Source organism: Podarcis erhardii (genome assembly GCF_964252035.2).
Source record: "Podarcis erhardii genome assembly, chromosome: 4".
NCBI classification, from domain to species: domain Eukaryota; kingdom Metazoa; phylum Chordata; class Lepidosauria; order Squamata; family Lacertidae; genus Podarcis; species Podarcis erhardii.
This window is the reverse complement of record NC_138508.1, coordinates 28,805,083-28,832,674: the sequence shown is the minus strand read 5'-3', so window position 1 is coordinate 28,832,674 and position 27,592 is coordinate 28,805,083. Positions and strand designations below refer to the sequence as shown.

At 41.3% G+C, this 27,592-nt stretch overlaps 1 protein-coding gene across 6 annotated transcripts in view; it reads right to left on the bottom strand.

Moving 5' to 3' along the window:
• FRY (FRY microtubule binding protein) overlaps positions 1-27,592 on the bottom strand; it is a 189,171-nt gene that overhangs the window by 138,506 nt on the left and 23,073 nt on the right. For 3 of the 6 annotated variants that reach the window (XM_081859980.1, XM_081859982.1, XM_081859981.1), the window contains exon 1: positions 22,915-23,250. The exons of 1 other annotated variant lie outside the window; for it this stretch is intronic. In XM_081859980.1, the coding sequence (XP_081716106.1) occupies positions 22,915-23,116 (202 nt within the window). In that variant the 5' untranslated portion in view covers positions 23,117-23,250. Of the gene's footprint in view, positions 1-1,511; positions 1,827-22,914; positions 23,251-27,592 lie in introns of those variants that run through there. 2 more of the 6 variants (XM_081859983.1, XM_081859985.1) reach the window with 1 other exon arrangement.

Sequence of the window (27,592 nt, the reverse complement as noted above, 5' to 3'; positions counted from 1 at the left end):
AATATTCAGCTAATTTTCATTAAGCCTATACCACTTACAGTACAAGTTGAAGAACTACCTTGACTTCACATTACGTGTTTTTCAAAGGAACACAATGTTCCATGACAAAATCCTACCACATTTTATTTTCCCTCTTCTGTAATTCTGGATCTAATATCCATTTAAAATCAATTAATGGTAGCTGAAAAACCCAAAGTGCATTAATGCTGTAATATATTCTAGAAGTATGGAACATGAGAATGATTTTGGAACAGGGCAATTTTTAAAAATGTTGTTGAGGTAACAATATTATCCATGGTGATTTCACAGTTCTCTTATGAAGAAAATTAAGACTAATCTTATAGACTATACTGAGCTATAAAATAGTGCTTATAGGTATCATTCACAGATGGTGCCCTTGATATATCAATTACAAACTGTAATATCCTGATGTATCTAAATTAGGTTTTTTAGATTTATAATCAGGTACCGTAATTAGTACCACACTAAAAGTACAAATATTAAATCCATCATATGTCAGAGTTGCTTAAAAGCAAATATAGCCTAGCTGTATTTTTCTAGAGAGAATGTGCATTTCAGAAGTCGGTGGAATCTGATGCTGTTTGTGTTTGCTGACGTAATAGAGGCATGAGCTGGACACATTTTTAAAATGAAATTTCACATTACTTAAAATAACGAGTTGAGAGCCTAGAGGCCTGATTGACTTTGCACTTTTTGTGAGCATTCTTGACATTTGCTGATCTTTATTATGTAACATTCCCACCATATCAAAAACTAGAATAAGATGCCATAGAGGACAATGGTGCATCAGCAATACCAAGCCCTGCAATAGTGGATAGCTCCAAACTCATTTGTTTACATTCTGCAGCTCTCTCATTTGGTTCAAGAAGAAAAGCAGGCTCCTTCAATGCAAATATAAAACAAACAATAAAACCACAAAAAAGGGAACTGACAATCTTTTACTGCCTGGATTTATTAAAGAAAACACATGTAAGAAAACCTGGAACATTATTTGTCCTATTTTTCCTACATATGCAGCACCGGATCAGACAAACACAAAACATGCCAATCTGCATGTAGGAAAACAGTCCTCGGCAAACATTATAAATGAAGTGAGGCTGAACAAAACCAGGCAAAAGCATTTAAGGAGGAGAGGCGGGAATTACCCTGCCCTGTCCTCATCCAGACAGAGAGAGGCAGATCCAGGAAGGAGCCTAATTTGAGAATTAAATCAAGTAAAATCAAGCATAATCCCATTACCTTCCTTCCACTTAAAGGAAGGCTATTTAACCCTCTTGATACGTCCATGGACTGAAACAGCAGTGCTTCCCCCTCACACAAACGCCCCTAAAAAGAGTGTTGTTGGGGTGGGGGAGCGCCTTGGTTCAAACTGACCCTCACAAAGCTACCAGCATTTGCTCTTCTTCCCTTGCCCACAAGATTGCCTTGGAGACAAGATATTGGGAAGAGGAAGGGAGCTCGGGGTGGAGGCAAAAGCTAGCTGTACTCACTGTTGCTCCAGGATTTCAGCAGATATTTGATGCTGATTTCAAAGAAGCCGGAATCCTGCTGGCTGGCCATGTCTGCGGCATACAAAGAGCCTCCCCTCCCGGAGCAGCTCGAGTGGCAGGTACTTTTTGCCGGCGAGATGGGACTGTCACCAGCTAGTGATGTAAACGGAGGGGGTCAGGGGAGGAAATGAAGTCTCTGCAGAGCCTCTCTCCTTCCGCTCCTGAGAGCTGCTGGTGCTGGTGCTGGTGCTGGTAGCTGCTTGCTGCTGCTGCTGCTGCTGCTGCCTCTGCTCTCCCAATCGGCGCCAGCAAGCGACACCCCCCCCCCGCGCCCCGGAGGAGATGCCTGCCCCCCTGGTCATCCTTTAGGGGGGGCTGCTTCTGCCCGTCGCCATCGCGCCCTGCTCGTGCGCCCAGGCTCTCCTCTCCCCTCGGAGCTGCGGCAGAAGCGCAGGGTGTCGCGGGGAGGGAGAGAAACGCACGCAGACGCAGCACCCGAGCAGCGATCGGAAGGAAAAACACCTCTTCCTGCCAAACGCCCAGCGAGCAGATCCGCCACTGCGGGCAGGTTCAAGCTCCTGCTGCGCACAGCCTCGCTCGCTCCTCCGATCCCAGCCTTGGGTAAGCCGGGGTGGCGCGCTTTTGCTTTCTCTCCTCGCCGGCTGGTCAGCTGCTTCCCTCTCTCCAAGAGCGGCGGCGGCGGCGGCGGCGGTGACAACAACAACAACAACGCCTTCCTCGGTCCAACTGCATCACGCTGCGGTAAAGGCAACGCTGCACCCACCCGCTGGATGTGCAGCGGAGGAACCTCTCCCTCTCTCTCCCTCCACTTTTATTATTATTATTTCCCCCCCTGCTAGGGTCGCAGCTGCCTCACTGTTTGGGTGCCTCTCTCCCCGCACCAGACAAGTCGCGGCGGCGGTTGTTGTTACCATTTTGTCTCGAATCGAGGTTTTAAAGAGACAGCAGCCAGGCAGGAGGAAGAGGAGGCAGTTTCTGCTAAAAGCAGCTTCCTCGCGCGTTGCCCGCTAAGCCGGAACATCCCGGATCGAAACCTGATCCCTGATTCAGCCCCAAATGACTCGCAACCCTGCTGGGGACCAAAGCCCCCCTAGACCCTGCCTTTGGACAAAGTAATCAGTTGTTGACACAAGGCTCTGAGCATGGAAGGGGCGAAGGGAAAGGCTTGCTTGGGTCCTTCATTGCTCCTGCAAGTCATCCTGGGCACTATGTACAGGCAGTGTACGTTTTTGGCACGCTGCTGCTAAGCAATTTTTATATTTTTAGGTAGGTCGCAGTGGTGTGCAAAAATGGTTGGTATAGCACAGGCGGGCCTGCAAGCAACCGTCTCACCACACAGAGAGGGAAGAAATCCTACAGTATGTTTCCGCAGTTTCTGAAAGGTTTCCAGCTGCCCCTGCAAGCTTGTCAGCTACGCGCTAAGGACATTACGTCTGATTTCAATAGAGCATCCATCCCAGGGCCCGGGATTAGGATATAGCACCGTCAACATATATATGGTGCTTTGCAGGAGTAAGCAAATAAAATCAGGCCTCTAGGCTGTCATTCAGCACAGTGAGACTTACATAAAAATGGCCCTTGTTTCAAAAAGATTACAACCTACATTACGGCAGTAAGCAGACATCAGAGGGAGAGAAGGGGGGAAAACAAGGGGAGGGATAGGAGAGGACAACTTTTTTGCCAGAATAATTCACCCCCCTCTTAACTCATAGTCTCTAGATGTTGCTGGCCTGCAACCCCCATCATCTCCAGCCAGCACAGCCAGTAGGAGTTGTAGAATAACAGAAACTAGAGAAACTAATAGGAGTTGTAGAGTCTCATAATTACTGTATAGAGTTGGAAGGAACCACAAGGGTCTAGTCCAACCCCCTGCAGTGCATGATCCTTTTGCCCAACATGGGGCTCAAACACATGACCCCAAGATTAAGATCCTTCAAAGCCCTATACGGCCTAGGGCCCTCGTACCTACGGGACCGCCTCTCCTGGTATGCCCCACAGAGGAACTTACGGTCTTCAAATAAAAACACCTTGAAGGTCCCAAGCCACAGAGAGGTTAGGCTGGCCTCAACTAGAGCCAGGGCTTTTTCGGCTGCGGCTCCAACCTGGTGGAACGCTCTGTCACAAGAGACAAGGGCCCTGCAGGACTTGACATCTTTCCGCAGGGCCTGCAAGACAGAGCTGTTCCACCTGGCCTTTGGTCAGGGCGCAGCCTGACTCCCTCCTTTGGCAATCTTTACAAGACTTTAGTTTATGGTTGCCATCAATTTTGATTTTAATTCATTTTTATAATGTTTTATAATGTTGTACTGTTTTAGTGTTGTTAGCCGCCCTGAGCCCGGCTTCGGCTGGGGAGGGCGGGATATAAATAAAATTTATTATTATTATTATTATTATTATTATTATTATTATTATTAAGAGTCTCATGTTCTGCTGTCTTTGTACAATAGGCTCATTTCTACACACGTTCATAAACGCCTTTCTGTCCACCACCCAGGCAAATAATCATCATCAGAGCTCGAGGACAAATTCCAGCCAGGCAAAAACACCCAAACCAGGGCAAGTGAAAGGTCTGGCTGGGGAGGGAGTGTAGCCTGGGGAAAGTCCCGAGGGCCAGATAGAGAGGCCTTAATATTAAAATGATAACACCCTGCTTTGGATAGGACTCACCTTTCTCTCATACACACACCCTAATTTTAAGCATACTTACTTGGAAGTAAATCCCGTTTACATCAATGCAGTTTAAAGTGCAATCCTGTTGTAACATTGGCTGTCCCATTATTGTAAATGGGTTTATTGTTGTGGTTTAGTAAAAGGGGTGTTGGATAAGGTTCAAGAACCTGGCAACACAACCTTATTTCCCTTAATGCTGGAGTGGATGCTTCCTACTAGCCAATTCACCTGCGTGGGTGGAGACTCGGACCAATGCTTTGGAAGAAGTTGTGTACCACTGGAAGAAAAAGGTGATTTGTTGTTAGAAGTTGCCGAGAGTTTGTAGCTTGTAGGTGAAACCGTAAGTGCAGCCTTCCCAGGCAGGGGGAGGGATGGGCTACACAAGGTGCTCTCTGTGGATTTGTTGCTTGCCTGAATGAGTACCTACTTGTATATCATAAATAAAGCAAAATACTACCAAGAGACGGCACATCTCCAGTGTTCTCTCAGTCGAAGGAAACTAAACCTGCTATGTCTCACTCCTTGAAGAAGGGGATTAACAAGTAACACTGTTCTCAGCGTGAGAAGGTCAGGGTGCAGAGGACCCCATTGTGTTGTGCCTACAGCAACCCACTAGGCCACATGACACATGCTACAGCTGCCAGGAGTTGGCACCGCTTGGTGGAGCTGCCCTGCTTGCTGACCAAGAGGAAATGCAGGGGATGGGAATCTGATGAGCTGGATGGAGGAGAGGAAATGGGAGTATGATGGCCTGGCCTAACTCCACCTTCTGCAAGTCGCAGGCAAGCAGAAGAGAAATTTCACTCACACATATTTGGACACTTCAATTTAGGGGTAATAGTGGTCCTCCCAATTTTTGCTGAGCTCCATCTCCCATGAGCTCCAGCCAGCATGGTTAATGGTCTAAAATAAGGAGAAGGGTAGTCCAACATGTTCTGGAGGACCACAGATTAGTCCCCAAGCAGGACTGCACTCTCAGGCAAATGTACTTAGGAAGAGAGGCTTCACTTCAAACCAGTTGTTGTTATCACCAGAACAACTGATCATTTATAAAATAGCCCCAAAGTATACCAAACACTTAAAATATAGTTTGTAAACATAATACCAAGTAGTGTGCAAGTGCTATGAAACCAGGAAGACAGAGCACCAAACTGCATATCACATGAAAATACATGTGCACAAACCCCAGCTGCTGCTTCTGCACCAAAGCATCCCTGGAAGAAATGGAGAATGGTCCACTAGGGTAAGTGGGGCACTGCCCCATCAGCCTGTCTGTCCTCATCTGGCCCCACCAGCCTGCCTACTTGCAGCCGATCAGGGAGTGCCCCTACATTTCACTCGCTCTGGCTCCACCCACTGCTGGTCTCCCCTGCCTTATGGGGTACCAGCAGCCCCCACTGCTTGGGAGGGAGCAATACTCAGAAGTCAATCAGCAGGACATATGCTTAACCCTTTTCTCTCTCAGCTATATTTTCCCCCAGGAGGAGGAGGAGGAGTTGAAGCAGTCCTAGGGCTTTCATTTCCCTGGTTCCATCCAGGCCTCGGCACTGAATATTAAAAGCAGAGACATTTCCAATTTTAGGCTAGTCAAGAGTCAGGGTTTGCAGCAGAAACAGCAGCAATTCTAGTAGGGATCTTTATGCCCAGAGGGGTTGATAGTTAACGAAAAGCAGCTGTTAATTGCGACAAAACTTACAGACTTCTAAAGCATTTTATCATGCTTCATAGCAGAATCATAGCGATCAACAATGCAAACTATGTTTACATGTTTAATAATTACAATATTTATTATGCCTTTCTCATACCCCAAGGAATTGTTTCAGGGAAATGTTTCAGGGAACAGCACAGGTTTCACAGAGCTGCAAGTCCAGTTCATATCCAAGAACAATCTTGCAAGTGACTAAGAGATTTTGATCACCAAGTTGACCATGAAGTAATAAATATCTTAGAGAGAAAACCTCGGGATTTAATTAGATATTAGAAATAAAACAAATCTACCAGCAGAATTCAATGGGGCTTACTTCAGTTACTTGGAACAAGTACCTATGCACACTTACTTGAGGTAGGAAGCACTGATTATAGAGCAAGTCATGTCCAAAGCAAGTTCCAAACAACAGAATCTTATGTGTTTGCTTTAGCTGATATGGCAGAAACAATATACTGCACCACAGCAACTAATAGCACATCCAACGCGACTAAGCCAGGCATCATAGAGGCACACAAACTGAAGCCATTGCCCATTCTTAGGGTGTCAGGCTGTGTGACTAGACCCGTTCCCTAAAGTCACACAAAATGCTTATATATTGTTGCTATCTGTGCAGCAGCAACTATGGCAATCTTTGTATCATCACTTAAAACCTAGTGCTATGAGCTACAGCAATGGTAGGGCCGGCCGAAGATATTTTGCTGCCTGCGGCAAACAGCAAAATGACACCTGCCAGCAAGATCTGAAAAACTTACAATGAGTATTCACAATAGCTGACCTAAAGTGTCCAGTTGTTACTGGCTGCTATTTTCTGCTTGTTTTCTATTGATTATAACCTGATATGCTCGTACCCTGTCTTATGTTCATGCGTGTACGCACACACTCCAGTAAGCATATATACAAAGAAAATGGCACCCACCATTCCATATACAGGAACTGACTAGAGCAGCTGTTGAAATGTACTTCAACACTGCTGATGGGACAGCATTTTCCACCACACTGGAAGACAACAAGGTAACAGAGGATGCAGGGTGTAACACACACAGCTATATTATCCAACACCTCACCACTGCCCCCCCCCAAAAAAAACCTGCTGCCTCACTCTGCCTAACAGTAGGCCCGGCTCTGAGCATTGGCTCAGCAGTTTAGCTGTGGACTGGAGTTTTAAGAGTGACCATATATAATAGGTAAACATAGGATAAATACAAAGAACATTCTTAGAGGTCATGTGTCAAGGGGTGCACAGAGCCTAAACAAGTGCAAACCATCCATTTGAATGTTACCTATACAGTGGTGCCTCGGGTTACATATGCTTCAGGTTACAGACTCCGCTAACCCAGAAATAGTACCTCGGGTTAAGAACTTTGCTTCAGGATGAGAACAGAAATCGTGCTCCGACGGCGCAGCAGCAAGCCCCATTAGCTAAAGTGGTGCTTCAGGTTAAGAACAGTTTCAGGTTAAGAACGGACCTCCGGAACGAATTAAGTACTTAACCCGAGGTACCACTATATGCTTGAAATGTGTGAGAATGCACAACTCCCTCTTGTGGTCAGAACTGGCAGCTGAACAGTCCTGTCCTTTTTAATTGCTCAAATGCATGTCTGGTTCACTCTCTGTTCTCTGTCTTGGTGTTTTTTCATTTTCTGTTTGTACACTGGTGTAACATGCTGCTGTTACCCAAGTTACAGCCTTGCTACCTTGTCAGTATCTTGCAAGATGCTTTTCACTAGCTAAGTGAACAGTGCTGGGTTACCTGACAGGCAGACTAAGCCCATGTTTGGGGCACTAGCAAAGTAAGGGCACAGACACAAAATTAGGATTTTTTGGTTTAAAAAAGAATTTGAAGAATAAGCTTTTAGAATGCTTTTAGAATGGAAGAAGCTTTTGGAACAGAACATATTCATGCCATGTGCTGCACACACTCCAAATCTGGTTGGCCACAGTGCTGTTGACTGTCGTCCAGTTTTTCTCATCAGTGATTTTATACTGGGAAGTATAGCTGAAGACCAATCACAAAAGGAGAGGCAGAAAACATTGCAAACAAGATGCAAGAACTAGAGTTTGTGTTCATGTTGACTATGTGAAATGAAATTTTACAACAGAGCAGTGCATTACAACCCTGAAATGTAATCCATTGGGTTATTTGCTTTTTGGAGAGGGGAGGGAGATGCAGTGAGCAATGCAATTAACTAAGGCTGGAGGGAGTGAAAGGAGCTGGCTAAAGAATTTAGGGTTTCAGCAGAGAATGTGAAAAACATTGTCCGAATGCAGATGGACAGCAGGTCTAGCTACCGAGAAACAACAGAAGGACAGACAGGAGAAGTAGTTTATTGGAGTTGGGTTTACTCAAGTCCACCATCACACAGTCACTAGGTCAACCAGTAAAGGTAGGCCTGTTCTCTGATGCTAGTTATATATGCATATTCATTCATTCATTCATTCATTCATTCATTTCAAGCCTTCACTTTGCCCCTCTTGGAAAAATTCCCGTGGACAGTAGTGCATAACACCCCAAACACTAACAAGGCAAACTAAGCTAAGCTAAGCATGAACCACGTGGCCTGAATTTTCAGTATTCAAGCATTGCCACTTGAAATGCAAATGTGCAGTGTTACCTGAATTAAGTACCGGTAGTTACTTACCCAGGCACAGATAACTTTCCGCCCATGCGCACAGTGAAAAGAAACTCAACCACTTTTACAACCCTGAATCAAATTATGGATACTTGCTACGGCCACACAAGAAACAGAAACACTGTGTAAAAATCTATGTACTTGCAATAACTGTTGTTTTTAATGTTTAAATGCAGGCCCTGTAGAGTTCTGTATATTATTATTATTAATAATAATAATATTAATAATATTATTACTATTGCACCATTTGTTTGTAAGAAATATGCCACTTGGAGGCAGCACAGTGGCATTAAAAGCTAATCAAATCAACAGCAGGAAAATAGGGGTGAATGATTTACAGTAGTCTAAGCTGCGAATTGTGTCAACATGAAGGCACAGAACTGAAGTGGCTGCTTTCATTTTGCTTTCTCTTTATACATACATAATTTTATTTGTATGCTACCTTTCCATAATTAAAACCATGCTCAAGGCAGCATACAGCACGAAAAAATACATAATTACAAACATAGCAAAAGTAGTCATAAACAATAAATAAGCATCAAAATGTACACAACCAAATTATTACTGTATTTATTAAATTTTGAATACCACCCTCATTACAATTCCACATAAATAATAAGATACAAAATAAGGATACAAAAAAAATACTATCAATAACAGCAAGAACTCTCCCGCAACATAAACTTCTCTAAACAATACCCAGGCCAACAGTCTGTTTAGCAGCCTCAGCTTTTGTAGGGGGAGTCAGGCATACCAGTGATGTTCAGTGTGAAAAGCAATAGGTAGCAGCTAGGAAGGCACTTCCTTCCGTTCATTGCCCAAGCTGACTCAAAACATGAACGTTTATGAAAAGAGAAACACGTACCAGAGTTTGGCTCACACACCTTGAATTTTGCATCTTCAAAATGCAGGAAGGGAGGGCAAAACAGCTGCCTGCATAGTGGGTCCTACACTAGTTTCAGGATCCCATGTCCCTTTACTCCATATCTTCCCCCTTGACCACTTCAGTCTGTGGAACTGACATTTTTGCATGTACCTCATAATGTCTATTTCACATTTGCAAGGAATCAAGACTTTCAGTATAGCAGAAGCTCCACTCTGCAACTCCCTGCCCATTAATAATTAGGCCAGGATTTTTGCTGAACTGTTTTCCAAACCTGCTAAACACTTGTTTGTATAGGCAATCTTCCCTAGACATGCAGCTGGAACATGGAATTTTTATTACATATGTTGTTTTAAAACTGCTGTTATTTGTTTGTTTGTTTGTTTGTTTGTTTGTTTATGATAAATGTCATATAGATTTTTAACATCTGATCTTTTTAGTAGTATCTTTAATGAACCCAGCCAGATGGACGGGGTATAAATAATAACATTTATTATTATAAATTATTATTATTATTATTATTATTATGCTTTTATGTGAATGGCTTAGAAGTTTCTGTTGATTGAGTAGTATAAAAATATTACTGCCAAATATAAACTAACTAAATAATGTCCACTGTTCCCAAATGAAAATGTAAAGCTTAAGCTGAAACAGTCACATGCTCAGTACAATGTATTATCTCTAACATTTATATCTGATTTCCTCACTTTGAAAACAAGGAAGCAGGAGGTTCTGTTTCTATTTTCTAGATTTCTAAATTTGTCATACAGGGCAGGGCCTGAACCTCTTTTTCCTTTTACGTTTAGCAAACATGACCAGGCATGATGTACAAATTCAGAGGCAGATTTCTAGATCTGATTCAAAGCAACCCTATGTGCACTGAGGGCTCCTTGCAAATTAATTTAAAATGCCACCTCCACATATTTAAATCCTTCTCTAATGTTTTACAAACCTTTTGGCTGGCTACAAAAGCCAACAGCAGGCCAATAAATTATTAGGGCTGCATTGTTTAAAATCAACTGGCTTAACTAACACCTTTTTTATTTTAAAAAAGAAAAAAACCAGAAGTACAAAAAGTGTAATGAAAAACTAAAGTGCAGTTCTGAGAGCTGAGGGGTTGGCTTGTTCTGGGCAAGGTTTGTACTCCCCTGGAAGGAACAGGTCCACAGATTGTGTGAACTCATGGATCCATCACTGTCATTAGAGGCTCAGATGGCATGAGTAACTAGGAGTGCCTTTTTCCAGCTACCGCTGGTTCGCTATCTACAGCTTCTTTTTGACAGAGAGAACCTTGGCATTGCATTCTATGCTCTGGTGTGTTGCAGAATGGATAGCTTCAATGCACTATGGTGCTGCCCCTTGAAGACAACTCCTAACCTTACCAAGTCCAAAATGCACCAGCCAGATTAGTAACTGGTTTCATTTAGAATTGACATGACCCCTGTTTTAAAACAGCTGGCAGGTCATTTGCAGACCAATTTAATGGCGCTCACATTAATGTTTAAAGCCCTAAGCAAGTTAGGCTCAAAATTTCTGAAAAGCTGTCTCCTTCCCTACAACCCCTCATTGATGTTAATTTCAGCAGACGAGGTGGTAGTTCCACGGCCTTCAAAAGTTTGCAGATGGCAGCCTAGGAGAGGGCATTTTTCTGTGGCACCCAAAGCTGCACAATTGCCTCCCCAAATATGAACATCTGGTACCTAATTACCTAAAGACACATCTCTTTTACCCTGGGCTTTCGACACGAGACCTATATAGTTTAGGGTCTAATAATGAAGAGCAGGTAAGAAATCTAAAATTAAACAAACAAGACTGAACATATAATCCTTCTATTAACGATATATTTTGTTTCTTCCTTCCTTTTTGCCAAAGGCTAACTTGACAATGCAGATTGGTCACTATTACATAATATGGCTGTTACTTAACATTACATAAGAACGTCACTGAACACTTGTTAAACCGGAAGTAAGATTGTTAACAAGAGAGCCTGCTGACATTACACATCATCACCTGTCCTGTTCTGCAATTCTATTTGTAATCTTTAAAATTACACTGAACAAAAAAGAAGAAAGGAATATTTTAAACAAACATGTTTCCTCCTCCTCCCTTATAATTTGGGTGAGTAGCAGCATATATAGCAGTGTGTGAACAATTATTTTACCAAAGTGCTTCTCAACCACTTTGGCTAGAAGACTGTATGTACCTCAGTTAAACTGACAGACTTTGTGTGGTTTTAATTCAGTTCAGCTGAAGTCTGGGGATAAAAACTTCAATTGAACTGAATGAATGACTTTTCTCTTTGATGTTTGCAGGTTTCCATGTTACTTTCTCTATAGAACAAAACTTCAAACTCCTAGAGCATTGTGGGTTTAAAGGGGAAGCATGGAGAGACTCAGAAAGCCAAACAGGGGTTTTTTTGACACAGGCTGGAGGAAACCCACCAATCCATCATGTGATTGACAGGAGGGCAACCACACCCACCTGTGAAATTTGGCTCTAAAGGGCTATCCTGCCACATGGAGCCATGAAAGTTCGCACCCCTATCTTATGTGGGAAGACTTGAGTCTCAAGGTTAGGGAAGTTAGAAGCATGGATAAATTAGCCAACCAGCTTCTATTATCCTTGTTCAGAACTCGCACTAATCTGTATTGGGTACGGCTGGAAACAGGGCAAGTTTTTAATGTTTAATGTTTTATTATATTTTTGTATATGCTGGAAGCTGCCCAGGGTGGCTGGGGCACCCCAGTCAGATGGGTGGGGAACTACGGTAATAATAAAATTATTATTAATTATTTTTATTAGGGCAGGACTGATGCCCTCATTGAGCTTCTCTGGATTATCTGAATGGCTGTTTCCAGAAACAGGATGCTGGACTACATACCCTAAATTTAATGCAGGAGGATTCTTCTGATGTTAAATTGCCTGGCAAGTAAAATGACCTTCAAGTCACCCAGAGGGTACCTGTTTTCCTTTCTAATCTCGAGGGTTTCTTGCTCTCCTTAAATTTAGGACAGTAGAAATACCATGTGGTACTGTACTATTTCAGGATGTGTGCGGAAAGAAACCACATAATTGAATGCTCTCCTGTGTCAATAACGTACTGCCCACAGAAAGATGCCATGTCAGTAGTAAGAATTCTAATCTAGCCATCTAAGTCCAAGACTTCCATGTGCCAAGAGTTATTAAATCAGAGAGAACATTCAAATATTTAATCCTTCACCTGTTTACTGAAGTAGGGTAATACCATGAGGATTATAATCAATATTTTCCTAGGCATATAGATTGTATCTTAGAGCCATCATAACTTCTGTGGCTTGGAATCACACCACAGCATCACTGGTTGCTGCCTATCCAAGCTCCCTTGGTATACAGTGGTACCTCAGGTTACATACGCTTCAGGTTACATACGCTTAAGGTTACAGACTCCGCTAACCCAGAAATAGTGCTTCAGGTTAAGAACTTTGCTTCAGGATGAGAACAGAAATCGCGCAGCAGCAGCACAGCAGCAGGAGGCCCCATTAGCTAAAGTGGTGGTTCAGGTTAAGAACAGTTTCAGGTTAAGAACGGACCTCCGGAACGAATTAAGTACTTAACCTGAGGTACCACTGTATTTTAGGAGTGTAGGACAGGGCAGATGTTAGGATTGGTGCAGATGCCCAGGCAAATGGGTGACCATATCCTGGGCTTTTATTAGTAAAAATGGCATACATTGTATTTCGAAAAGCTGAAAACCTTCAGATCTTTTTAATCTCTATAGTTTTAGATATGCATTTCTGATTATAGCTTCCTTCTGATATTTAGCATGCGTTAACAATGCAGCTTTCCAAATTCTCAGTCCAATGCTTACATGCTAAAGTGGGGATGCTTTCAAAATGCAGGCTCTCTTTCTTCTTCTTTTTGTGTGTGCCTTATTTACTGCAGGAACTGCCCACAGTTGAGGCTACCTACAGATAAGATAGGCAGAGCCAGGTGGGGGACCAGAGTGAGATAGTCACTAGCATATGGCGATTAGAGAGGAATGCATGTGTGTAGGATGAGCATCCGTCCCCTTAAAAACAGCTGCCTGGACAAGCCTGTGGAATAGCTAGAGGTGTTTCATGTTCTGTAAATGATGCAGAATGGTAGTGGGTATTGAAAATGAATAAATAAAGCCCTTAATCATTCCTATCAAAGCCTGTACATTTTAAAGGCCTCTACAGTGGTACCTCGGTTTACAAACTTAATCCATTCTGGAAGTCCATTCTTAAACTGAAACCGTTCTTAAACCAAGGTGCATTTTCCCTAATGAGGCCTCCCGCTGCCAGTGCCCTTCCACCATTCAGATTCCATTGTTAGACCAAGGTAAAGTTCTCAAACCAGGACACTAGTTCTGGTTTTGCGGAGTTCATAAACCGAATCGTTCTTAAACCAAGGTTTGTTGTTTAGTCGTTTAGTCGTGTCTGACTCTTCATGACCCCATGGACCAGAGCACGCCAGGCACTTCTGTCTTCCACTGCCTCCCACAGTTTGGTCAGACTCATGTTTGTAGCTTCGAAGACACTATCCAACCATCTCGTCCTCTGTCGTCCCCTTCTCCTTGTGCCCTCCATCTTTCCCAACATCAGGGTCTTTTCCAGGGAGTCTTCTCTTCTCATGAGGTGCCAAAGTATTGGAGCCTCAGCTTCAGCATCTGTCCTTCCAGTGAGCACTCAGGGCTGATTTCCTTAAGAATGGAGAGGTTTGATCTTCTTGCAGTCCATGGGACTCTCAAGAGTCTCCTCCAGCACCATAATTCAAAAGCATCAATTCTTCGGCGATCAGCCTTCTTTATGGTCCAGCTCTCACTTCCATACATCACTACTGAGAAAACCATAGCTTTTACTATACGGACCTTTGTTGGCAAGGTGATGTCTCTACTTTTTAAGATGCTGTCTAGGTTGATCATTGCTTTCCTCCCAAGAAGCAGGCGTCTCTTAATTTCGTGGCTGCTGTCACCATCTGCAGTGATCATGGAGCCCAAGAAAGTAAAATCTCTCACTGCCTCCATTTCTTCTCCTTCTATTTGCCAGGAGGTGATGGGACCAGCGGCCATGATCTTCGTTTTTTTGATGTTGAGCTTCGGACCATATTTTGCGCACTCCTCTTTCACCCTCAATAAAAGGTTCTTTAATTCATCCTCACTTTCTGCCATCAAGGTTGTGTCATCTGCATATCTGAGGTTGTTGATATTTCTTCCAGCAATCTTAATTCCAGCTAGGGATTCATCCAGCCCAGCCTTTCGCATGATGAATTCTGCATATAAGTTAAATAACCAGGGAGACAAAATACAGCCTTGTCGTACTCCTTTCCCAATTTTGAACCAATCAGTTGTTCCATATCCAGTTCTAACTGTAGCTTCTTGTCCCACATAGAGATTTCTCAGGAGACAGATGAGGTGATCAGGCACTCCCATTTCTTTAAGAACTTGCCATAGTTTGCTGTGGTCGACACAGTCAAAGGCTTTTGCATAGTCAATGAAGCAGAAGTAGATGACTTTCTGGAACTCTCTAGCTTTCTCCATAATCCAGCGCATGTTTGCAATTTGGTCTCTGGTTCCTCTGCCTCTTCTAAATCCAGCTTGCACTTCTGGGAGTTCTCGGTCCACATACTGCTTGAGCCTTCCTTGTACAATTTTAAGCATAACCTTGCTAGCGTGTGAAATGAGTGCAATTGTGCGGTAGTTGGAGCATTCTTTGGCACTGCCCTTCTTTGGGATTGGGATGTAGACTGATCTTCTCCAATCCTCTGGCCACTGCTGAGTTTTCCAAACTTGCTGGCATATTGAGTGTAGCACCTTAACAGCACTTAAACCGAGGTACCACTGTATATATGTCAAAGGTCCAGCAAAGGGGTCAGAAGTTTCATTCTAGCAGGAACTGCTCCATTGTAGGGCAAGGAGGGGAGAGCTACATTAACATCCTATCCAGCAAAGGATTGTGAAAGCTGTAAGCAGCCATGACAAACAGTACAGGGCCCTCGAAGCAAATTCACATTACGTGCAGCAGTGTGACTCATGTTTGAAGAATTGCTGTTTTCATTAGCGGTCAGGCGTAATGACATCTCCTGGGCTGTCCTGTGAATACTGTAAACTGCCCGGTGATTCTCAGATGAATGGTGGTATATACATTGTAGTAACAACAACAACAACAACAACAACAACAACAACAACAACAACAACATCATCATACCCCTCAACTGCCCTGATAAATCTTTTTTTTTTTTTTTTATAAATATTTATTAAAGTTTTTAAATATAAATGCACAAATAATAAACAGTCTTACTTCTATCACAGACATAATTTCATCACTTCTTTGGACTTCCTCACGTCTCCCGCTCCCATTTACATCGTTAAAAGTTTTTTCCAAACAAATTATCAACTTGTTTACAATCTCATGTCCACTCATTCAAATATAATCTAACACTTCTTCCAAAAAATTTTATATTTTCTTTAGTCTCACTTATCATCAAATTTCAAATCTAATTTAGTGGTGGCCAGTTTTTTATAATCTAGCATCCTTCTTAGCATTCAACCAAATTACAATGTTTTTGTAGATACTTCTTGAATTTCTCCCAGTCTTCCTCCATCTTCTCTTCTCCCAGGTTACGGATTCTGCCTGTCATCTCGGCCAGTTGCATATAGTCCATCAGTTGCATCTGCCACTCTTCCAGTGTGGGTAGATCTTGAGTTTTCCAGTTTTTTGCGATGAGTATCCTTGCTGCCGTTGTTGCATACATAAAGAATGTTCGGTCCTTCTTTAACACCTTCTGGCCGACAATACCCAGAAGGAAGGCTTCTGGTTTCTTAGTGAAGGTATACTTAAATACCTTTTTCAACTCATTATATATCATTTCCCAGAAGACCTTCACCTTAGGGCATGTCCACCAGAGGTGAAAGAATGTTCCTTCGTTTTCTTTACATTTCCAACATTTATTATCAGACGAATGGTATATTTTGGCAAGTTTAACTGGGGTCATGTACCATCTATATATCATTTTCATTACATTTTCCTTCAGAGCATTACATGCGGTGAAGTTCAGCCCAGTGGTCCACAACCTTTCCCAGTCCTCAAACATAATGTTATGCCCAATGTCCTGTGCCCATTTTATCATAACCGATTTGACCATTTCGTCTTGTGTATTCCATTTTAACAGCAAGTTATACATTCTAGATAATACCTTAGTCTTTGGTTCTAACAATTCAGTTTCTAACTTCGATTTCTCCACCTGGAACCCTAACTTTTTATCATTTTTAAAAACTTCTTTAATCTGAGCATAATGTAACCAGTCTCGCACCTTATCCTTCATTTTCTCCAAACTCTGCAATTTCCAATTGTCTCCATCTTTTTCTAATATTTCCCAATATTTTGGCCATTTAGCCTCCATATTGGGTCTTTTTAGGGCCTTAGCCTCCAGAGGTGAGAGCCACCTTGGAGTTTTATTTTCCAGTAAGTCTTTGTATTTTGTCCAGACATTAAACACTGCTTTCCTGACAATATGGTTCTTAAAGGCCTTATTGATCTTAACTTTGTCATACCATAGGTATGCATGCCAACCAAAAGCATTGTTAAAACCTTCCAAGTCCAACACGTCAGTGTCTTCGAGAAGTAGCCAGTCTTTTAGCCAGCAAAAAGCTGCGGCTTCATAGTACAACTTTAAGTCTGGCAGGGCAAAGCCCCCTCTTTCTTTCGCATCTGTTAATATCTTAAACTTAATTCTGGGCTTTTTGCCCTGCCAGACAAATCTGGATATATCTTTCTGCCACTTCCGGAAGCACTCCGTTTTGTCCACAATCTGTAATGTTTGAAACAAAAACAACATTTTTGGCAGTACATTCATCTTGATAGCAGCAATTCGGCCTAACAAAGAAAGCTTCAATTTTGTCCAACTATCCAAGTCTCTCTTAATTTCAGACCAACATTTTTCATAATTATCCTTAAATAGACTCAGGTTTTTTGCTGTTATGTTTACCCCTAGGTATTTTACTTTTTTAACCATAGTTAGTTCTGTTTCTCTCTGAAACCTTTCCGACTCTGTATCTGTCAAATTTTTTCCCAACACTTTAGTTTTCTGTTTATTTAATTTAAATCCTGCCACCCGACCAAAATCCTGTATCAGTTGTAATACTCTTTTCGTACTAGATTCTGGCTCCTGCAGAGTCAAAACTAGGTCATCTGCAAAAGCTTTCAATTTGTATTGTTTCGCTCCGACCTGAATCCCTTCCACCAACCGGTCCCCTCTGATCAAGTTCAAGAGCACCTCCAGAACCGAAATAAATAACAAAGGGGAAATCGGGCAGCCTTGTCGTGTTCCTTTTTCAATTTTGAACTCTTCTGTGACCACATTGTTAACTATTAGTTTAGCCTTTTGTTCTGAATATATTGCGTCAATCCCATTCTCAAACCCCCGTCCCACTCCCATTTCATTCAAATTTCCCTTCATAAATTTCCAAGAAATATTGTCAAAGGCCTTCTCCGCGTCTATAAAAATTAACACTGCTTTTGTATTTATATCTGTTTGCAAAAGTTCCAAAACGTCAATAATGTTCCTAGTATTTGCAAACATATGTCTGCCTGGGAGAAAGCCTGCCTGGTCTTTATGAATTACTTCATTAAGAACTCTTTTAAATCTACTTGCCAAAATGTCTGCAAATATTTTGTAATCCACATTCAGAAGGGAGATGGGACGATAGTTTTTAAGTTGTGTCTTTTCAGCTTCAGATTTTGGTATCAATGTGATAAAAGCTTCCTTCCACGATTCCGGCGCCTTCTTCCCTTCCATAATTTCATTACAGACCTCCATCAATGGTTGGATCAGATAGTCTTTTAGTGTCTTATAATACTTGGAGGTCAGACCGTCTGGCCCTGGAGATTTGCCCAATTGCATGTTCTCAACTGCCCTGATAAATCTAAGCCATTCCATATTTCCCACAAGAGCACGGTGGCCATTTTGGCCGCCTCAATTTTGCACCACGATCTCGAACCCCCAAAGTACTTTTTCTGGGGCTACAATTTTGCGCAGGTTGTGAGACTCATGCGGGCCTGGAAGATGGCACCCTTGGTATTCATCGAGACGTGTTGGAAGGTATGTGATATGCAAAATCTAAAACGTAAATTGAATTTCAGAAACTTAAATACTAAAACCACAACAATTTAAAATCTAAATAAATAAATAATTCTGAAACACCTGGAAATCATTCAGGGTGCAAAGGCCACCTGAAATAAAACAGTTTTGACCAGGCATCTGTGTGAAAGAACTCCCTAGAGCTGGGCCCTTGTTGACATGAGTTATGCTTTTGGCTCATAGAAAACCACTAATAGTGCTTCCCCCTCCTTGCCATGAACTCCCTGACTGACTTGGGTTCTATATAGTAAAAATGATATGCTAAACTCAGATAAAACCAAAATGTTGGTTTAAAATATGGATGAGCAGTTGAATTTATTTATTTTTAGAAAGGATGTCTGGTTTAAAAATAGGCGAAAAAGTTAAGTATTTGGGAATTTGGCTGACAGTAAGGATTCTCAACCTATTTGAAAATAATTATATTAAATTGTGGAAAGAGGCTAAGAAAGAGTTGGAGATATGGGGGAGAATTTCAGCCATTAAAATTAACTTACTCCCTAGGATGCTGTTTTTATTCCAATCAATTCCAATTGCAAATAATTCAAGATGCTTCAAAGAATCAAAAAATATATCTCTAAGTTTATCAGGCAGGGAGAAAAGCCAAGAGTTAAATACAAAATTATGATAGGTGCAAAAGAAAAAGGAGGCTTTGCCTTGCATATCTGCAGTTGTTTTATGAGGCAGCTTGTTTGTTTTGGTTAAAAGAATGGATCATCCCCACTAATCCCCTTGGCTCACCACCCACTATTCCACCACGCAGCACAAAATCTCCAGATAAAAACCTGGCAAGCCAAAGGCCTACATCGCCTAGCAGAATTCTACAAAAACAACAAACCCATATCAACACAAGAAATACAAAACAAACTAGGGGACAACCAAATACCCTGGTGACCACACCATCAGCTACATGCCTTCTTAAATAATCCAGTAGTAAAATCAACAGCCACTAGGCCTTGACCACCTCTGAAAACCTTCTCCTAACAACAACGGGACATGGCAAAGGGATGGTATCCACAATATACAAAACATTGCTCCAAAGCCCCACAAATCCACTTGACACAATCAAAAAACAATGGGAGGACGACAGAGGCTATGAAATCAACCCCACCCAATGGAACAGAATGAGGTCTAAACCTCCCTTTAAATCCATATCAGCAAAAAGAAAATAACTCACTCTGAAACTCACCTACAGATAGTATCTAAGACCACAGAAACTGGTGCTGATATGTCCAGGAACCTCACCAAAATGCTGGAGAGGCTGCACCTCCACAGGCACATACCTCCAGATATGGTGGGAATGCCCCAAAACCCAGCTCTTCTGAACAACACTCAAACAAAAAATAAGCAAAATAACTAATCAGGTACTAGAAGTCACCCCAGAACTGGCCCTACTGAAAATCTTCCAAGATAACAATGCCCCCCCACATTATAAAGAGCTCATAATCCAAGGCCTGATTTAAAATTTGGTTGGCATGCATGTCTTTGATATGGGAAGATTCTTAGGAAGAATCTGTATCGAATCTGGCAGAAATATAAAAATCTGCTGGAAAGAAAAACACTTTTATGGCTATCTTCTATTGAAGCAATTACAATTAAGAGAGCTAATACAGATAGACAATGGGCAGCTTACAGAGAACTGCTGGATTTTACAGGAGGAGACCAAAACTGAAACCAATGGAAAACTTATGGAGCCGAGTTACGGATTGGCTACAATATCAGCAGATACATAATATGTTTAAATTAGATAAAAAGAATGGGTTTTTTTGGACCAAAGCTCACAAATCGACAAAGAACTTTTACAAAATAAGAATAAACTTCTGTCTAAAATGTGTAATTTTCAATTAGAAAGGGAAACAAAATATGAGCTTGTTAAAGTTTCAATGACACACTGGGCAATAGATATAGGACACAATATAGATTTCAACCTCTGGAAGAAACTTTGGAAAAGTTATTTTACTTCCATTTTGAGCAATTCCCACTTCTCTAAGAGCCCCCTCCACCCCACCTCACATTGTTCAGGACAGCCCCTATCCCTCCAGTGAGGCTTTTCAGGAGGCTGCATAAGGGAGGAATGGAACAGGAAAAATTCCTTCTGGAAACTTTCCTAAGTTAACGTCCCTTAGGAACTAAGTCCTTGTATCTGACAGAGGGCAAAGTGTCTTCCTGCCATTTCCAAAAACATATTCAAGAGTGGGCATAATATTATGGTGGAATTTTATTGGGGACCATGAAGAGATAATAATTAAAAAATGATATAAAAGGTAAAGGGTAAAGGGACCCCTGACCATTAGGTCCAGTTGCGAACAACTCTGGGGCTGCGGCGCTCATCTCACTTTATTGGCTGAGGGAGCTGGCATACAGCTTGTATGTAGCCAGCATGACTAAGCCGCTTCTGGCGAACTAGAGCAGTGCACAGAAATGCCATTTACCTTCCCGCCAGAGTGGTACCTATTTATCTACTTGCACTTTGACGTGCTTTCGAACTGCAGTTTTTCCGGGTCATGTGGCCACCATGACTAAGCCGCTTCTGGTGAAACCAAAGCAGCTCACGGAAACGCTGTTTACCTTCCCGCCGGAGCGGTACCTATTTATCTACTTGCACTTTGACGTGCTTTCGAACTGCTAGGTGGGCAGGAGCTGGAACCGAGCAACGGGAGCTCACCCTGTCGCAGGGATTCGAACCGCCAACCTTCTGATCGGCAAGTCCTAGGTTCTGTGGTTTAACCCACAGCGCTACCCTTTTAAATTCAGGTATCAAATGAAACACAACTTATAGCACAATCCTGTGAATGTCTACTGGGAAGTATGGCCTACCCTGTTCAATGGGGCTTACTGCCAAGGATTGTGGCCTTAACTGGGTTTTGGCAGAAGATGAACTGCAGAGGCACAGAAACAGTGTTGTGTGTGATGAACGCAGGGAAGAATGGGAAACGATGCCTTCTTACATTCCTAGATTCAACAAGAGGAAGTGAGGATAGGCCCTGAGTCAGGAGGCATAACCCCAGTTCCACCACCCTTCCATGTATGTTCATTTCTACCCAGAATGGAAGCCTGGGCAGGACAATAGGGTTGAAGTAATAAGCATAGAGGAGAAGGCGAAGCTGGGGTGGGAGAGGGGAAGAAAGCAAACAGACATATATTTTACAAGAAAGGAAGAAAGATGCATTTAGAAACAGAACTGTACTTAGAATGTGGCAGATTGTCAGCACTGCCCTTAAGACGAGCTGATTCAGGGGTTAGGAAGTTTTGGAGAAATGAGGCACACCCAAGTCAGCTCACCTGAAGTACTGTAAGGGTAAGGGTGAGGACTGTTTGTCATACTTAAGTTTAGCCCAGTATTTAAAGGAGTCTCTGTGTTAGGAAACATTGGAAATGAGATCTCCGTATATCTCAGTAATTTAAGCCAGAAGTGTCAAATTGCTAGAAATGTTAGAGTTTCTTATCAGGCCTTTTTGCGGTTTTCAAAATATTATTTGTCCTTTATTCAGTGTCTTCTAAAGATCACACTGGCATCAACTTAAAACACCAGGGGTGCCTTTACTTTAATAAGCCTGACAGAGATGTCATAGTTTGCCACTTAAACACATGATTTTGTGAAATAAATTAATTTTGTTTCAGTTTTAATAGAGCAAGTGTATTTCATTAATTGACGGGGGGGGGGGGGGAGGAAGATCCACAAATAAAAAGAAAAATCTTAACAGATTTTGGAGCCTCCTGATTAAAAATCCCAGCTTTCTTTCTACACAATGCATTGCATACTTCAACTAGTCAAAAATCACTTATGTCTTAAGTCCCTTATTATTTTAAACTAATATTATTACTCACATTGCCTTTGTTAATTTAAACCCACTGTTGGCATGCTTAGATACTTCATCCACTTGAAGGTTAAACTAAATCATTTACTGCAAACATTTTTTAGCTTCACTGCAGAGCAGGAATTTAAAGCATGCATTTGCGTTAATTTGTGAATAAGTAAGAAGTCCAGACTTGATAGAAGAAGAACTTACGCATCCTCCCTGGGTGCAAGACTTCAAAAAAGACACTGTAACAATTAAAAAACTATAATCTGGATGTTCTTGTTCAGCCACAAACAATAGAGCACCCTGAACTCTTTTTTAAGCTTTACATGCGAAAGACATAGTTTATGAAGCCAAAATTCTATTTTTCATTTTCAAAATAATGAGGGAAACCTACTTATGCTATTATAGTGTGTTATCATATTTGCTAATGTTACACATTTTTGGACCTGCAGCAGACTAGTATTTTGTTTAAAGGTTCTTTAACTTCATAATTTCCTCAAACACAAAGAAACATATTAAGAATGAGCAGCAGTAATTTGCTGACATGTCCTACCTGGAAAGATAGAAGGTCTTTTCTTAGGGCGTCTTGGATGGATCGGTTCTAAGTTCCTAATATTTCTCTGATGCCTTCCTTTATTGTTATTTCCTAGGAGGAGTTCTGTTGGTAGACTACTCCGTCTTGCCTTATAATCATTTTGGTATGAATTCAGTTTACACTCAGTCCTAGAATGCAGGTTATTGTCATCAATTGCCATTATAGTACAGATGTTTCTGAAGTTGCCCCAAGTGTAAAAGCAAAATAGTGCAAACAGATAAGACAGCTGAGCTTCAAATGGGTCAGATCTGTTTTACTAACAGAAAACAGTCACCAACCATTTTTGATGTTCTCATGCTTAGCCCAGCACTTGTTTGGTAAGTTTAGCAAGTGGATAGGCGTGGGCAAAAACAGGTGTAGAATTACTACAAAGTCCCTCCTTTCAAAAGTCAAACAGCCCAGGGGAGGAGGTATAGCAAAATCATTAAAGCTAACAAAGGCTTATAGACAACTGGAAAGTTTTACTAAAGGTGAACTCATCAAGTCCTCTGCACAGAGTGAAAACATGGTTTAAACAGACACTGTACTACTTTAATTCCTGTTTCGGACAGTGTTTCTCACTTCACTTCACTAATAGTCCACAAACAGACAGAGCAAAGAAAATGTTACATTCTGAAATTAAATAACATTTCAATAATCCGTAGAAGAAAACTATGTGACTAAATACACAGACACTATAAGTTTTGTTTATAATGTGCTGTTGCTTATTTCAAGATGAGGCTTGTGCAAAAAATAGACACTTTTTAACAGTTACAGCATAACTGAGCAAGTGCATTTGTAGATGCAGAAATAAGAGAACTGTAACAGAAAGCAACTATGCGACACTGAGACAGGACTGCATTTTAACAATCTTGTTAAACACAAAACTTAGGCTGCCATCCTATACAGTACATACTTACTTGGGAAAAAGCCCCCAGAACTCAGTGAGATTACACTGTTAGTTGCTTTAAAATATCTAGGGGCTGCAAAGATACAAGGTTATGCTATTTAAATCCTAACTATGAACAGTATTGAATCCCCTTTATGTATCAGACTTTCCTGCCCACCCTCTGGTGTAACGTGGGTTTTATTTTCACAACCACATTAACACACTTTATTGAGATGTAAAAATTAAGGTTGGAATGATCTTACAATTTATCTCCTAAGCAAAATTAAACCACTTAAGCCTTATTAATATGAAGAACAGTTAGATGTTGTAGACTGTAGTTTAAATTAAATACATGCATAGAAAAATATACTACATTTTAAAATGCAAGGTATTTATTGAAAGCATAAGCTTCTCATTTCTGTTACTGGATCAGTTTCCAACATCAGGTTCTTCATCTGCAAAGGCATTGTGGTGAACAGAATCAAGATCTTATATCTGCATATAAAAGCTTGCCTGCAATGCTACAGTGCTTTAAGCCCAATTTCAAGTAAATTTAAGATTCATTTTATATGCATGTACTGCAGTAGGCAGGGAATTCATGTAGCCCCTACATTACAGAACTTAAAAATAACACAGTTAACAGGCTGCATTGTTCAAAAGCTCAACAAAATGTACGGGTTCTGTTTCCCCATTTTGTTAGTCATTTCTTCATCTGCCTTCCTGCATAGTCAACAAACTCTCAAGATGCCCTTAGGCAAGATCTTGTGTCAGTTAACCGAAGCACAGATGGTAAGTTTCAACAAGCTTTATCGGCACAGCTAAAACTTGTATGACAACTACTGCAAGGCTCTGTAATCCTGCCTATGCCTGGACAATTTTCCTTTCTTCCCACTTCCTGTCCTTCCTGCCCAGCTTCTGCCTATCAAACTACACCTTCCAGCAGGCACTGCTTCAAAGCTCGGGGTCGCCTACCTTTTTTGGACTAGAACAGTGGTACCTCGGGTTACATACGCTTCAGGTTACAGACTCCGCTAACCCAGAAATAGTGCTTCAGGTTAAGAACTTTGCTTCAGGATGAGAACAGAAATCGTGCTCCAGCGGCGCGGCAGCAGCGGGAGGCCCCATTAGCTAAAGTGGTGCTTCAGGTTAAGAACAGTTTCAGGTTAAGAACAGACCTGCGGAATGAATTAAGTACTTAACCCAAGGTACCACTGTATGCACATTTCAAATTCTGAGAGAATGCTGGGCGTGCCAGTCACAAAATGGCTGCCATGGAGGAGGGGCATAGATTAACAGCAAATGACTCCAATGGGAAGCATAGTTTAACACAAATTTATATCCCCAACAACCTTATGTTTACCATGGGAGATCAGCTATGCCCTACTGGTCTAGGCAATGGAAATCAAACACACACACACACACACACACACACACACACACACACACACAATTGTCTAATAATAACAAACAGAGAGTATTCTTCAGTACCAGAAAAAAAATAAACAAAAAGGTTTTGTAAAGCCTTGCTTAGCCATTAGTGTCCGGGCTTAAATTGCTAAGGGTTTATTGATTAAATTGGCTGAGGTATTAATAAAATCAGTGAAGCCTCAGGCTCCCACCCCACCCATTTTGGGCACTCTTCCCTGACTTCCAATTTGAGCCTACCCATAGTTTCTGTCAAATAAAAAGCAGGAAGCTACACTTTATGATAGGGTTGCCATATTTCCAAAAGTGAAAATCCAGACACAAATGTTGTTGAGCTATGTCAGGGAAATTCCAGACATATGGCAGCCTTACTTTATGATTGTCCTCCAGAGGAAAATTGGAAACCAATTTCAAATTGCCCAGGTAGCTCAGTATTGATTACTGACTGGCAGCAGCAATTCTGCAGGGTTTCATGTAAGGAACTTTCCTAGACCAGCCTGAAGTTGCCAGGTTTGAATCTCGGGCCTTGTGCAAGCAAAGCTATGGCTGTTCCCCTGATATTAGAAATTAAGATAGGAGGCTAAAGTGCAGAGGAAAAACAAGAACACATTAATTCTTTGTGTTAAAGGTTTTCCTAGCTGGATAACTGGGTCTTTGCCATAAGTGTCTATTTAGTGTTTAGTTTTGTTTTAAATACATCAGCTTTTCTTTGGCTGTTTTTACTGTCAGCGCTGACGGGTGGGGGAGCTGGTACAAATTCCCGAGGCCCAACGGTCTTGCCTATATTTTTGCCTTCCTCAGTAGTAGTATTATTTGTCAATTGTTTTTGACACCTATTGAAAATTTGGTGGATTTCAAAGAAAATAATAATGATATATAGAATTCAGTCAGTTATCAGCCAGTATAGACTCTACCCAACCAAAAAACTACTAATTACACTTACACACACACACAATGGAATTCCACTTGTCTTTAGGACACAAAGGTATTCAAGACTTTGGGTTTGCTTTTAAATCTGACATTTCTCATTTGGGCTTCATTGGAGCTGTTTGTAAGTGAAAACAGGTATTTCAACCTATGCTTTGAGATATGTTTCCACATGACTGCAGATTATTTTTCATCACAATCTTTGCCACAGTATTCCCATAGAACAGAAAGTAGATTTCCAAAATAATAATTGTTTTTTATTTATTTTATTTATTAAATTTATATCCCAGCCTTCCTCCCAAAGGAGCCCATAAAAATAACTGCACCATTCAACCTCTCTAGAAAATTTGTTCTCAAAATCAAAAACTACCACTAATATTGATAATTTACACTACATCCCTTTAAAAAGGTAAAGGGACCCCTGACCATTAGGTCCAGTCGTGACCGACTCTGGGGTTGTACACTCATCTCGCTCTATAGGCCGAGGGAGCCGGTGTTTGTCCGCAGACACGTGGCCAGCATGACTAAGCCGCTTCTGGTGAACTGGGGCTGGGGGCTTTTAGAACCCCTCTAGATATCCTTTATATGGTGCATTAATGATGGCTGATGCTTACAGTGCTTTTGGGTCAATCTTACAATCCCGATGATTTATGCTAAGGCCATTTAATTTCACCCTGTATGTCTAAATTTCTGCCCAACACATACTTATAAATAATTCAGAATATCTTGAAGAGGGTCCTCTGGGATCTTATGCCCTATATACAATAGAAATACATAACAAGAATGTGAATATGTGCAAGGACTGGTTTCTCTATTATTATATAATTTATTTATTTATTGCATTTATATCACAACCTTGCATTCCTCATATTGGAATTGTATCAAGCAAAATCCAAAACAAAACATTATTATAAGTATGAATGTTCTCTATACAGTACTCTGAGATCTAATATCACACAGCTTATCTCTATCTTTTGTTTCTTTATTATTTTTCAAAAAATTAAATGAAGAGTGCAGCAGAATTTCCTGATTTTATCACATATGCAAATAGTCAACATGTAGTTTCCCATGATTCTAACAAATGTACTGTGCTAGATTATATAAATCTTATATTGTATGACCTGAACTAACAATGATGAAGCATCTTTTTAAAAAATAAAATCATTTCGCTTCATCGCCATCAGTTTATTATCAACATTATTACTGATTCATTGCCATACTTCACTTGGCATTTCCATACTAGGGCCTCTTTCCTCATTTTTTTTCCTGTGAAGAGATTAGACCATCTGTCCTACTGCTACAAAAAAAAATACCAATTAATCCTTTACAGGTTGGGAAATAGAAAATCCAGTTGTTTCAGTAATGGATTCTTAGATACTAATTAGTGTGCCAATAGAATACCTAATGCAATAATAA